Here is a 15,321-nt window from a genome sequence, read left to right on the forward strand (position 1 = left end):
TCTAATTCCTTTGAACTCACTGATGGAATTATTGGAATTGTTTACATCCATTTCCTGAACGTCGGCCATCGTTGTCAAGCTCTTGGAAATGGCCAATTGCATCGGACATGTTTTGTCTAGGCACATTGAGCAAGCTAACAATTTCACACTATAGTTTTCCCTGCTTAAACAACTCTATAATGGTAGATATTTTGTTTAACATTGTATATCACACTGAAATTTTCCGTGCTTAAAAAGCTCTAAAATAGTAGATATTTTCTTTAACATTGTAAAAAATTCAATAAACAATGTGTAGACTAAGAGATACATTATTAAATATTTTATTATTAAAGTGATAAACTAAAAGAAGTGAACACACAAATTAAGATGAAATTAAATTCTATGATGCAATAACTTAGTTTGAGTTTTTTTGGTTTAAGTATATGCCTGAATCAAACTTTGACATGCTTAAAGCATCTTTGTCAATTGCATAATAATGAAGACATATTAATACGCAGTGAGCCAAAAAAATATTCATATTTTGTCGTTTTTGTCCGTCTGAATAACTTTTATTCCAATGATGGTATTTTCACATACTAACTGCTGATCTTAACACATTGTTGACCAGTGACAGTGTTTCCGCTATGTTCCATTACAGTGTTTCCGCTATGGTAGCTTTTTTCGCAAAATACGAAAAGACCCCTCAAAAATGCTAAAATTCAACAAAGCATTTTCGCATTTTTGCTAAAGGACTTTACTAAATTCCATTAAAAAGAAGCTTCCGCGAAAAACCATGATGCTAACATCCATGAAAAAAACTTGATCAAACAAGAAGGAGAAAAAAACTAAATATCTTTCTCAAGAAGAACCATGACGCTAGCGTTCACAAAAAAGCGAAGTCTCTTTGTGAAAAATGGGGTATTGATGCAACAATACGTGTTAGAAGACGCTGCAAAATGCCCGGAGAATTGGCTCGAAATGTCAGTCTTTCCGCAGAAAGTGAAATTTCTCGCGTTATGAAAAGTGTTCTTGATCGTCTCCAACAAGAAATATATACACGATTAAGTGACCTTAATTTCAAATTTGGATTTCTACTAGACGTTTAAAATTTATTAAACAAGGATAATGTTGATAACGACCTTGAAATTTTTTTTAAAAAATTTGGGTGAATTTTATAATACAGATTTCAATGGAATAGAACTCTTTATCGAAGTATGTGACTGCAAAATGTTGCTCCGCAGTAGAAAAGAAATTGAACTTAATTGAATTGAATTGAAATTGAACTTAATTGAATTGAACTGCTATTAGAATCTCTCACTTTTATAATCCCGTATGGAGAAGATGTTTTTCCAAACCTGAGAGTGGCACTTCAAATACTCCTGACTATCTCAGCATCAATTGCTAGCTGTGAATGGTCATTCAGCAAATTAAAATTAATTTTGGCATATCTACGATCAACGATGGGACAAGATCGCCTAAGTGACCTAGTATTTTTAAGTGTGGAAAGAGAAAAATTTGAAATGATCAACTTTGATGATATTATTGATAAATTTGCTTCATCAAAAGCGGAAAATTTATACTTAGTAATTAGTTTTATTAATGTATTATAATCATATTATTAAATATATGTATCTCCTTAGAGATAATAAATATTTACTTTTTTATTGTTTTAAAATATTTCTTTATAAATATGTAAAATAAATAATGGGTATCTTTTGAACTAATTCTAGATGATCATATGCATTTCAAAATCCAGTCTTGTTTTCTCAACTACATTTTTTGTCTCAAATTGAATGCCTAGCTTGAGCCTAAGACTTTATTTATTTTACTTTATTTATTTATTACTTTGCGAGTATATTTTACTTATAATATTAAATGGTTTTCGAGTGGGGGGGGGGCGCTTAAAAGGTATTGTGCCCCGGGCGCGAGTTAATCTCGCTACGGCACTGTTGTTAATTATAAACCAAAATGTTTTGATAAATAATAAATGTGCTTTTTTTTTGTTATAGGTATTCTTTTTGATATTCTTGTACATTAAGCTATTCTTTGTCAGATAACTTACAGTGCTTGTTTGATATAAAGTAATTTTATAAGCCTAATGGCATTTTAGCATTTTGCTAAAACTTTTTTTCAGATTTTAGCTTTTTTGCTAATGAATTTTTAGACTCAGCTTAAACCCTGTTGCATTATCCATTTCAATTTATGAAACTCGGGTCGATATAGAATGTTCCAAAGTGTTATTTCATTCCTTATAAATAATATTTATTGGAGTTTATTTTGAATGCTTTACTTCCATATTTTATTACAAAATAATAGCCAGCGACATGACGTAGTTTCTGCTGTGTGAAATTTCCAATCGAAACATGTTAATGTTTCAAAGGATTGATCTCAAGCCTGCTAGTGCTTTAATGCTAACTAAATAATTAGAAAATCTTGATTTCTCTCAATAAATATACCTTTTTTCAGGGGGATTTGGTTTATTAACTTCTGATATATGGTTATTTCTGAACTGTTAAAAGCTACATTCTGTGAAATAGTCCCATTAGTTAAGTCAAGGAGCAGTAAAAAGCTAGGGCTTTTTGCGTTAAAAGGTCCTTCTTTTTTTTCCTTGTATTATGAATCAAGAAAAGAAATTCACCCAAATTAAAGTTCGTTTATCTAAAATAATTCTTTTTAATAAATAATTTTAAACGTTTATTATTTTATTTTATAACAGATTTTTATGTTTATTTTAAAGTATGTGACTTTAAATGACGAAATATGAACGAAATAAATTTAATGGGTTCTGAGTTATAACATTTCTACAAAATCCATGTTTTTAAATTTTTATTTCTCAGAATCTCTTTTTTGAAATTTTATCATTTAAAAGTGCATACTTTAAAATTATGTAAAATTTTTAAACTATGCAATTTTTTGACCATTATTAAATAAAACTTAATAATTTTATGTTAGAATATTTTAATATGTTGAAATTAACATTTAACGACCTAAACTTATGGCTCTTCTGACCTAACTATTGGGACCATTTTTCCCAGATTGGTGTCTTCCACTTATCATATTTCAGTTGCCAAGATTCTAAATCGATTCAAAAAAGGGTTTATTCAGGAAAAATTTTGCGTCTTTCATAACTTAATTGTTAGCACCTGTCTTTTAAGATATTGCTAACAACCTTAAAAGATTGATGCTAACTATTAATCAATGCTATTAACTAATTATAAAATACTATTAATTAATAGTATAAATGATTGTGTTTGACTTAAGATCATTAAGATAGTGACGTAGTCTGTGAAGATTGAATCATTAGAACAAAGATTAATTAGGATTATTTCTTTTTTTTTCGTACTCACTGCATTCTTGTTGATTGAACAAGCGTTTAAATATTTATTTATATATTTTTATTATTTTTTTTTTAATTAGCTATATTATATTACTTAAATATCAAAGTCATTTATTTATATTTTGGGTATCTTCCTTTGAGGAAAAGCAATAAAATTTTATTTTTGTTTAAATCATATTTAATCTTTATTATGCACAATGTAATAAGTACATATATTATTCAACTCTATATCTTTTGTTAAAATTTTATTTTTTAGGAAGCTACCAAAATTATAAGGTTCGAAAATCCCAGTGATAACAAAGACTACTCCAATCTTGTTTACTCTGTTTTAAAAAAAGCTGTTGACAGCAAATTAATGCAAACACAAAAAGAACATGAGGCTAATGTGAGTAGTATTCATGAAAATTGGCAGCATAAGATTGAAGATGAATATGTCGACAAAAGTAATGTAGAATCTCTTCGTAAGAAGTACAAAAAAGAACTTCATGAAAGATTGAAAAAAGAGGCAGCAGACAAAGATTCGTACTGGCAGTCTAGATTAGAAGAACTTAAAAATTCTCTAAAGGAAAGTTACGATGAGCAACTTTCTAAGGAACTGAACTTTCTTCAGAGTAATTTGAAGGAAATAACCTCAGAAAAGACCCGTCTTGAGATTCAGGTTCGAAAGTTGACTCAACAGGTCGAGAAACTCGTCGAAAGCCTTAAGATTCAAAAAGAGAAGATTCCTGCCCTGAAGGAGAAGTTCACCGAAAAGTATGAAAGAGAGCTAAAAATGTGTGAAGAAAACTCAAAAAAGAAGCTCGAACTTGAGGTCAAATGTGCTCTAGAACAAGAAAAAGAAAGACACCAAGAAGAAATTGCTGAACTGCAAAAAATGTACGAAAAACGTTGGAGCAGTGAGATGCAAAAAATAATGACCAATCAAATGGAAGAGCTTAAAAAGTTGAGCAATAACAAGAAAATTAACCTTCAAGCAGTTTACAATCAGTTTTCCACTGAGTTCAATGAACAGTTAAAGAAAGTTCAGAGTGAGTGTCTCTCGCAAATGAAAGAGGAACGTCAGCGTTTTCATGCAGAGCACAAAGAAGATCTTCAAAAAATCGAACTTGATTTGCAAAAGCAGTTTGAAAAGGAAAAGAAATCTCTCCTTCTTACCAAAGAGAAGGAAATTGCAACTTTTTCTCAAGCATTGAAAGAAAGGATGGCAGAAATATCTAAATTAAAGGCTTCACTTTTGAATAAAGACATTGATAGTTGGGAAGAGGAAAAGACAAATCTTGTATCTGAGCACAAAAAGGAAATTGAAGATTTAAAGCATAAATACGAAAGATTTGTCCAAAACCACAATGCCGAGGTTAAAAATATGGAAGAGGCTTATAACCATCTTTTGGAAGAAGTTTATGAGCTGTTAAAAAGTAAGTAAATTTGTATTTCCTATTAAACTTATAGAGCAAAAAATTTTCCATTAAACATGTTTTATTTATTTATTTATTTAATCAATACAAATTCAATATAAAGGATCCTAAGATATTTAAGGTAATGTATCTTTTCATTTAAAATAGAATAAGGAAAAGGAATGAAAATAATAAATGGACTACATAAATTTAAACATTAATAATAAAAGCATGTTTTAGTTATAACAGTTTGAGAAATAAATTACTTTTTGTTATTTATATTAAAATAGAGCAAAACTTAACAATTATCGACAATGCCAACCTTCATCTATCAAAAGGTACTTCAAGATTGAATCACGTTACCCTGTCTTATATACTAATAAATTGATGTTTAGTTTTCATAGTGGTAGTTACGCCACAATACTCCCCCACCAGAATTTTATCAAGGATAGAATTCGATGAACGGATACCACTAGTTGCTGTGCTTGTGAAAGACCGGGAGAGCTGGATTAACAGTGTTTTCATCATAGAAAAAAAATGGGTGAGAATTTCTCACCCTTTCTCAAAAACAGGGTGAGATTTCAGAAAGTTAAGTGAGATTTCCAAAAACTTAAAAAACACAAATAGACTTGGAAAAAAAATCATTTCTTTTATTATAATACATTTTTAACGTCTTCTATTTTTTAAAGCATTGAATATTCTTGCTGCATCATCATAGAAGATTTTGCCTTTACTAGGTATTTGTCCATCTTACATTAGTGCATAAAAAATTTGAACGTCTTACATGAAAAAACCTTACCTACGGTAAACACGTGGTTGCAGAGAAATGTGTTCTGAAAGGGGTTCCGTGGTTCGGTTGTGTTCTGTTGTTCGAAAAGGTTCTGAACAATACTGGTAAATAGGGAAGCTAGATAACGGAGCAAATGTTGAAAATAATGAGAGATCCAGGAAGAAATTCTAAATAGCGTAATTCGAAGCTTCTTCCAAAATGCGAGAAATTCGCGAATTTTGAAATTGATTTATAGAATGCGCGAATTTCTCGCAGTAATAATTTTTTAATGCGAGAAAAGAAAAAAATATGCGAGATTCTCGCGTTCTCGCGCTGTAGTGAAAACACTGATTAAGGTCACCCGGTTTTTTTTAGTGCTGAATGTGGGAGGTGTATTAACTTCTCTGTCGTAGTCGCTCCTGTGTTGCCTTTAGCAGTCGAGTGTATACATTGTGTGTGATTGAAACTGAGCAGCATTAGCGCCATTAGGTAAATGATGTTGCAGTCACAAGTAGCAAGTCAACTGTTCAACGTGTACCATCCAAAGAAGTGGGCATTACTGTCAAGATAGGCGTCATCATATCACGTCCGCGTCACCAATGTGGGCAGAAAAGTTATCGACAATGCCAACCTTCATCTATCAAAAGGTACCTCAAGATTGAATCAAGTTAGCCTGTTTTATGTACTAGTGAATTGATGTTTAATTTTCGTAGTGGTAGTTACGCCACATTACTATTTGAGAATATAACAGTGATAAATATAAACATACTACATATATGCCATACAAATTTACACTGCTAGCAGAAAATTTTATTTTAAAAAAATAAATTTTAGAAATGCTCCTTTATTTTCATTTATACAGTTGATTGTAGTATAAATAATTTATTTAATAGGTAGATAATGTTTAAAAAACTTTAACTCTCTCAATAATTATAATATTTAACTAATTTTATAATTTAGCAGAACATACATTTAATGATGGTATATTTTATTTTAGTATTTTCATCCATATTGTTTCGGCGCTAATTTTAATTTAATGTTTTCAGAATGTGAAGGAGCATATCTTACTGATAATATTTGATTTGCAATACTCCATAATTAGTTTTTGATTTGAATTGTGTACTGAGTTGAACTATATTGTCATACTTCTTAAACTTGATTACATGAAACTAACACCTTGTAAAGGTTGCAACAAATTTACGTTGTTTTTTTTTTTGTGAAGGGTACTAATAATAGTTTTTTTTTTTTTTTGAAGGGTACTAATAATAAGAGTCCAGCATTTTCCTGGTTTTTCCAGGAGTGTTCTAAGAGTATTTTTAATCTAGATTAATTCGTGTCTTACAGAGATACTTTTAACTCCTTTGCAAGCATATTTCATGCATTGAAAATCAGAAGACTTCTTGAAAAAAACTAGTCTGGTTTCTTTCATGTTTTGTATTTTAAATTAAAACTTCATTGATTTTTTTTTCTCTACATCCCAACTCTGCTATAGCATTACACTTGTAAACAGCTGAATGTGCAAAAACGTTTTTATCATTAGTATTAGTTGTAGTTTTAAATATAAGAACTATAGGCAAGGTTTGGGTATTGGACGTCCTAAACTAGTTTTGGACAAGACTCGTGGGTTTTACTGTCTTAAACTGATTAAAATTGTCTTAAAGTGCCCAAAACCTTGAACACTGATAAAATGGTAAAAATTCTAGATGTGTAACCATTGTACACTTAATAATTGCATATATTAATAAATATTTGATACTTTTTATACAATTATCCTTTAAATATAAATAAATATGCTTTTAATAGTGATAAATTATGTTTTTGCATAAGAATAAATAATGCAATATTAAAAATAATTATAAGCATTTTTAATAAAGCAAAAACTATTCTTCATTTTGTTTCTTATTCAAAAATTTACCTTTTATTTTTCTTAATATTTTTTTAAATTGTGACATAATTTGAGTAAAAAGGTTTTGGACAGGATGGTGTAAACTATCGGTTTATCCATTCTGTCCTAAACCTTGCCAACTCTGACTATAGGTTTTTGTTTTCTAATTAAATATATGAAAAAAATTACTCCACCACTACAAAATATTCTCTAGCACTTGCCTGGAAAACCTGAATTGGGCTTAAATGCTACAAATAGTGCCTTTAGTTACAGGCCTTAATTATATATTCTGAGTACAAAATTCCTCCACTAGATGCAGCAAATATTTACACTGGTCCTAGTTATAGTTAATATTTTTTTTATGTCAGAATTATAAAACTATTGTTTTTAACATTAAAATCTATCAATTTTAAATGTATATAATTTGTCTTGTAGTTGCTAAACGTGCTGCAACAGGAAGTGTTCTCTCTGACTCTGGTTCAAATAGGACTGCTACTCCATCTTCCGAAATAACTTCTTCCGACGAAGCTTGCAGTTCGTGCCGAGACGACATGCTGATTGGAAATAAAAATCTTTTAGCGGATAAGATTTACCAAGAAGGCAAGAGGGTGTGTATGACTTCATGTAAAAACAATTTTAGTTTTGTCATGTCTATCCCAGTAGCTGAAATTGTATGAAATGTTGGTGACTTATAGCATTTAAAATACCAGTGGCGTACGCAAGGGAGGAGTTTAGGGGTTTAAACACCCCCCTTGAGCTCAGACAAAATGGCAAAAATAAAAATTTTAGTAGAAATTATGCGAGCTATTATTTTTTAAGACTATATATTTTTATTTGTCTTATGCCTACTTTTTTTTTCTCACGGCGTTTCTCAGAATACTGAAAAAACATTTACTATAATAGGGTTGTACAATTGAAACCAAATTCACGTGATACTGTTACGGACTGGTTCCCTTCTGTCCTGCCAGTATAGTTTTCGAGACTGGCTGTCATTCGCGAGGTCTTTACGCGATGATTCTGGAATCCTAGACCTTCTGTCGTGTTTGAGACAATTCGAGAATTTTGGAGATGCGGTGAAAAATTGCATAAAAGGGGGGAACGGAGTACAGTGAAGTTAGTTAGTCAGACTAAGATCGAGTTATCTCTGCCGCTTGTCGCTAAATCTGTTTTATTTTGTCTTAACAAAAAGTTCATTCAATCGCCGAACCCGTCGTCACCACTATTTTGACTAGTGAAGAAATCAGTAACAATACCATTTGAGATACTGTACTCGTTGAAGTTATTCATTCCAGCTCGAAACTTTGAGATAGTAGCATAGTGGATATCTCTGGGCCAATATATATATATATATTTGCTGTTCTTGGATCTTTAGGATGTCAAAACGCAAGAATTTAACAATTTTTAATTATTTTGAGAATAAATCAAAACCTGAAATTAGTGAGGTGACAGCATCTAGTACCAATGTAAGTTTTTCTGTTGTACAGAAATGTGATACTTCCGTTGAAGAAAACGTTTCTAGCATAACAAAATCTGGTGAAAGTGGCCCTCAAAGTGCTATTTCTCACCCATATGACATTGGACTTTTTTTAGAAGATATTACCTTATGTTCTTAAACTTAAAAAATCAAATCAAAATTTGACTAAACAATGTTGTCTAAATAAAAAGTCAAAATTGTCTAGCTGTCTAAATTAGGGAAATAATAGTGCTTTATTACAGACTCTAATTTCTTTTAGTAGTTTCAGAAAATTATGAAAATATTCTGCGTACGCCACTGTAAAATACAATATATAATTTATATTATTAAAATTTTATTCAGACAGGTTTATTGCCAGATTGAATTATCTTAAATACATTTTTTGTTTTAAAAGAAATTGAGCCATTAGTTTAATTATTTTGTTTGAATTATTTCCATTAGATCTTAAATTTAGTTGATTCATCTGACCTAACCTCAGGAGTGGAAAAAGAAGCCTGCTTATGGTTGGAAGAAAGAACTTATGTTGATGGAAAACTGAGACACTTAATAAACAAAATTTCTGTAAGCAACTTTCATTTTTTATTTCAATTTTAAGACTGCTAGGTTCTAAAAGTTTATCTGATTTAGACCCACTTAGTTAAGTGGCCTCATTGTTTAACCCCTTCCTTCTCGCTCCTGTGAAAATGGCGGGGTGAGGTTTCGCCCTCTATTTCTCGCTTCCGTGAAATTTCCGGGCTGTAGTGTTCAGTAGTAATGCACCAATAAGAATGAAACTAATTAATTTCTTTTGCCCAGAAAACATTTTATTTCTCATTTTACACACCAGATGGCAGTACCAGGATATTTTTAAGGTAATTGTATAGAGTTAGTTTATTTTAAACTAGATATCAGCACTAATCAAATACATGTTTTTGGCAAAATAGGCAGTTTTATGACCATTTCCTTGAAAATTAACTGACTAAATTCAATCAACCGTCAAAAAAGATTAGAGATTGAGGAAAATTCTGAAGCCTATTTACATGTGATTTATTTAGATGATCTTTTTTCATACCCGGTAACAACCCCGGAATTTCCGGAGTATCTCCGGAAATTCCAGTGTACTCCGGGCACTCCGCAAAGATATACATTTTACCCGGAAAATAAACCCAGTAGCTAATTTTCACATTTTTCTTAAGATGACGTCACGTAATCCTATTCCCCGCCCCTTTCATGTCAGCTCCTTCTCCTCCCAATCGAGAACGGTGTTTCTTTTCCCCGCGCTCTTGTGGTATAGTGCTGACGTCACCGAACCTGCAGAGCTAGAACTGGTCGAATGACGTCACCATTACATTAAAACTGTGGTGCGAGCCTGTCGAGTTTACTTTTTTCTGCTGCCGACGCTAGGCTTAGTTGAAGTTAGTTGCTGTTAGAAGATAAGATCATGGCTTCCAAAAAACATTCACAGATGTATAGAAAAGAATATTCTGTCGAATGGCCAGTTTTTTCTCGCTCGACTAAATCTATGAATCATGTATACTGTAATATTTGCAAATGCGATTTTTCTATCGCTCATGGAGGTCGGAATGACTGTTTACGGCATGTGGAGGGATCGCGCCATCGAGCGAATGGTGCCGCTTCTTCCTCCAGTAAAAGTATTAGAGATATGTTCTCTAGTTCCTCAAAAGAGAGCCAAAGTGTCATTAAAGCAGAAACTCTCTTCACCAATTTCATAGTTCAGCATAATTTACCTCTATCTGTTGCGGACCACGTAGGCCAGTTATTTAAAAGAATGTTCCCGGACTCTAACATAGCGGCCAAATTCAAATGCGCTAGGAAAAAAACAACAGAAATCTGCAAAAGTCTTGCAGAAACTACTCAAAATAATTTGTGCTCCATAATGAGGAATGGAAAGTTTTCTCTAGCGACAGACGGGAGCAATTCGTCTGGTTTCTTTGATGATACCAACGGTAGAATTAAGACTACCCTTTTCTCTCTTCCAAAATTGGATAAGGATGGTACCGGGGAAAACATTTTCATGCTCCTTGATAGTGTGTTGTCAAAAAATAGTGTTCCCTGGGAACACTGCATCGCCTTTTGTGCAGACAATGCTTCAGTTATGCTTGGACAACATAAAGGAGTCGGGTCATTTATAAAGAAAAAGAATCCTAATGTCATCATTCATGGTTGTGCTTGCCACTTAATCCATTTAGCTGCTAAACATGCTACAAAAAAAATCAGTTTCGATGTAGAAAGTTTTTTGATAGATGTGTTCTACTATTTGAAGAAGAGTTCAAAGAGAATCCAGCTTTTAAAATTCTGTGAAGAACTATGTAATCTTGAAAACAGCAAGGTTCTTAAGTATGGGGCTACAAGGTGGCTATCAATGGGCAAAACCATTGATCGATTTTTAGAGAAATGGGATGCCTTAAAAATCTTTTTTTGTGAGGAAGAGAAGGGCTCTTCGGAAACTTTTAAAAAATTGAAGACTATTTTTGAGGATAAATTGACTCAACTCTACCTTTTCTTTTTACAGTCAGTCATCCCATTGTTTGAATCGTGCAATACGATGATGCAGCAGCAAGCTCCATTGATTCATAGATTTCAGAGAGAACTTATGAATTTATTTAGCAATATTTTGTCTCGATTCATAAAACCAGCATGCATAGCAAATGCAAGTTCTGTTTTTGAAGTCAATTTTAATAAATCAAAGAACCAAAAAGATGATTCTGAACTTGTGATAGGTGGCAAGACAAGACAATACATAAAAGATTCAGACCTTTCTTCAGAAGAAATGAGGCAGTTTTATTCGTCAATCAGAAAATTTTATACCGAAGCACTCTCTTATATTTTAAAAAAATTTCCCCTGACCACTCAAGTTTACAAGCACTGTGAAGTGGCTGATATAACCATTCGACATGAAGCTAAATTTGCTTCTTTGGACTATTTTTTGTCTCTGTTTTTTGTTTCAGAGGAAAAACGGAGTCAAATTGAGCAAGAGTTTGCTTTATACCAAATGGACAAACTAAATGAAGAGATTTTATCAGCCGAACGATGTGACACAGCTTGGACTCTTATATCGGGTTTAGTGGATATGAATGGTGCAAGGAAATATGAAGCATTGCCATCAATAATGCTGACCATATTCATTTTGCCTCACAGCAATGCTGCTTGTGAACGGGTGTTTTCTATAGTTAAAAAAAATTTAACTGATAGTAGGTCCAGCTTGGCTTTGCCAACCTTGGAGGCACTGCTAATAGAGAAGTGCAAAAGTTCCGAAACATGCTTCTATGATGCAGTGTTAACTGAACAAGACTTAATAAAAGCTAAAAAAGCTACTTATGTTTCTTTAACTGGCGAAAAAGTTTAAGTCTTTGATATAATTATGTATAATGATAACAATATAACGAGGAAAGTGTTCGTTTTATTAAAATTTATTTTTCATTTGCTTTATAATTATTTTGTCTACAATTCTTTCATAGTAATCTCATTGCATAATGTAAGTTTAAAAAATAATTATACTTTTTTTAAAATCATTAAAAAAGTGAATAATATAGTTAATTTTAATCATGATTTAATAATCTAAGATGGTCTATATATTGTTCAGTAACTAGTATTAATTTTCCATTTTCAATATTTTTCTATTAATTATACCCTTCTAAAGTAATGTATCTTTAAATTTATGCACAAAAATATGAATAAATTTGTTCCGAGTTACACTCCTGAAAAGACTCCCAAAACTCCTGATGTTTTTAATAATATCTCCTGAAATCCTTTTTACAAAGTTACCAGGTCTGTTTTTTTTTTTTGATTTTCACAAACCGATTTTACATGTTTACTCTTATCAACAGTAAATATCATGCCTAGTATCCAGATTGTTCAAGACTGAGGTTGATTTGTTTAACAAAGAATCAGTATATTAGGCAAATTTAAAATATTCTAATAGTGATGTTTTTTTAAATTGTAAATTCTTTCAAACTTATTCCAGGCAATTATGGTAGTACATTTTAGCATATTACTACACATACAAAACTTATTAGATTTAAAATGTCTTTATAATGACAAAGAAACTATTTTAGATATTTACTCTGATTGTCAGTACATAAGCTTGCTGATCATCAATACTAGGGACCCTGGTCTATTTATCTATTTAAAAAAAAATAATAATAATTGGACAAGCTATTTTGGTGTTTCTCATATTACTTTTCACATTAATCCAGACAGTAGTGCATGTTTTTGCATTTTACTACCCCCTACTAAACTTATTAGAAAAATAGCATATATAGTCTAGCACATGTTTTAAAAGCAAATCAAACTGGACTAAGGAGAAACTGGTTTCCTCTACTTCCCACCTTCATTGAAATCATCTTACCGACGCGGTCAGGAAATAATACAATTTTGTCCCAAGCCTGAAAAATAACCAATTTTAAAATTAATGTTAATGAACGATATGTAAATGATTTTCAAAATAAATTAATTCTAACATCTATTTTTATAATTTTTTGTAAAAATTCTTCTATAACATAATAAAAAAAATTTAGGGGTTTAAAATTTAGTTAATACAGTAGGGAACCGATTATCCGGAAGGATCGGGACCACCGCTATTCCGGATAACTGATTTTTCCGGTTTTCTGAATCGCTACAGAAAGCCGTTTGTTTATTGTTAAACCCAACAAAAAAAATGTTTTTTTTTTTGGAAATAATCTTAAAAAGAAGAAAAAACTATGAAGGAATACACTAATGATTATTTCCAAAATGATGGTAAGTTATATATCTTTCAAAAAAGAAAAAAAAATTTAAAAATGGCTCGAAAATTTATCGAATTCGTTCCGGTTTTTTGGTTTTCTGATTTCCGGATAACGGGTTCTGTACTGTATTTAAAAATGCTCTTTATTTAACAATTTCTGGTTTCAAAATTTCTATTAAATTTAGCCATATTTGCAATTTAATATAGCAATGTTTTTAAAAATTAAACTTTTTGTATAATTTAATTTTGCTTCTTAATTAATCATAAGTAACAGAGATAGAAATTGAGAAAATTTAGGCATTGGTCCAAAAGACCAATAATTAAAACATTACTAGTCCTTACATATTTTTGTTAACAAACCCCTATTAGCTCTTTTTCTTTCTTTCTTTTAAAAAAAATGTCTGAGTGAGCTTAAATTTAAAATTACAATACAAAAATGTATTTTGCCTTGATTATGATAAAAAAAAAAAAAAATGCTATTTTGTGATAAAAACCCAGATCAAAACATAAATTAAAAAATCAAAAATAACAAAACATGAATTCCTTTTCCATCAATTGATGCTTAAGAGGACCACCATTAATTTCAAACCCTGAGTAAGATATATTTTGGCGGGCTCTTTGGACCATGTGACTCTTCAGTAAATTTCTTTGTAATTTTGAATTTTTCCAGTTTTTCTGCAAAATTTTGCTTTTATTTATAACTTAGATAATAAAACCTACATAAACCTTGGTCTAAAAAATTTTGCTTTTATATATATATATATATATATATATATATATATATATATATATATATATATATATATATATATATATATATATAAAATTATGTAATACAGTCAAACCCCGCTATAGTGAACACGGTTTATAGTGAACTCCCGGATATAGTGAACGAAATATTCGGTCCCGTGCCTTGCTATACCCGTATAATGTTATTTTTTGTGGATATAGTGAACCAAAAAAGTGATGAAGTTGGATATAATGAACTTTTTTCTGTCTTCGACTGATTTTTTTCTTCATTTTTTTGTAATAATTTTGAAATTTCTACTTCAAAATAAATACATATACCGATTTTTAAAACCATTTATAGTGGAGAAGGTTGCGATAAGCATTTTTTTCTTGTTTGCTTCTTTTATCTTACTTTCCCATCCCTAAACAAATCAAGTAGATGTTTCCAACCCAGGCAATATGCATTTTCTGTCAGAGGGAATGAGTAATTATTCATTATTGGTCAAAGAGTTGGACACTAATATGTGATGATAAGGACCTCATTTCAACTCCTTTTTTCTCTCAGTGTAGTTAAAAAAGGCCTGCAAACAATTGTCTCAAATTTAACTATCTTAAATTTAACAAATTTATTCAAAGAAGCCGCAATCTTCCAGTATCTGGACAAATGTCGATGAATTTGCAAAGCGATTTTATGAGATTACTTTTATGTGCTCGAATGGCAGGTTAGACAAGTTTAAAAAGTGGACCAACAGAAATTCAGGAAAAATTATCTGAGAGTCGGGAAATGTTTCCATATCTGATGTTGAGAACTGCTCAACAGCTAAAGATTACTAATTATTATTATTTTTTTTTGTATGCAGGACGAAGAGTAATAAAAAATAAAAATTTTTTTGCTACTACATAATATTTTTCAGTCATTTATTTGAATAACGTGTAATAAAAGGGAGGAATTTGGGAACCATTAGTCAAATTGCCTGCATAACGGATATAGTGAACTCCCGGTTATAGTGAACCAAAATTTCGGCCCCTTG

At 31.0% G+C, this 15,321-nt stretch overlaps 1 protein-coding gene across 7 annotated transcripts in view; it reads left to right on the forward strand.

Annotated features, from left to right (window-relative positions):
* Positions 1–15,321, forward strand: part of LOC107446576 (uncharacterized) — a 116,585-nt gene that overhangs the window by 73,347 nt on the left and 27,917 nt on the right. For all 7 annotated transcript variants that reach the window (XM_071186737.2, XM_071186743.2, XM_071186739.2 and 4 more), the window contains 3 exons: positions 3,573–4,731; positions 7,800–7,972; positions 9,280–9,399. In XM_071186737.2, coding sequence (XP_071042838.2) covers positions 3,573–4,731; positions 7,800–7,972; positions 9,280–9,399 — 1,452 coding nt within the window. The remainder of the gene's footprint in view (positions 1–3,572; positions 4,732–7,799; positions 7,973–9,279; positions 9,400–15,321) is intronic.

The sequence above is a fragment of the Parasteatoda tepidariorum genome, chromosome 9 (assembly GCF_982258835.1).
Source record: "Parasteatoda tepidariorum strain Cologne lab strain chromosome 9, Ptep-v5.0, whole genome shotgun sequence".
Lineage (NCBI taxonomy): Eukaryota > Metazoa > Arthropoda > Arachnida > Araneae > Theridiidae > Parasteatoda > Parasteatoda tepidariorum.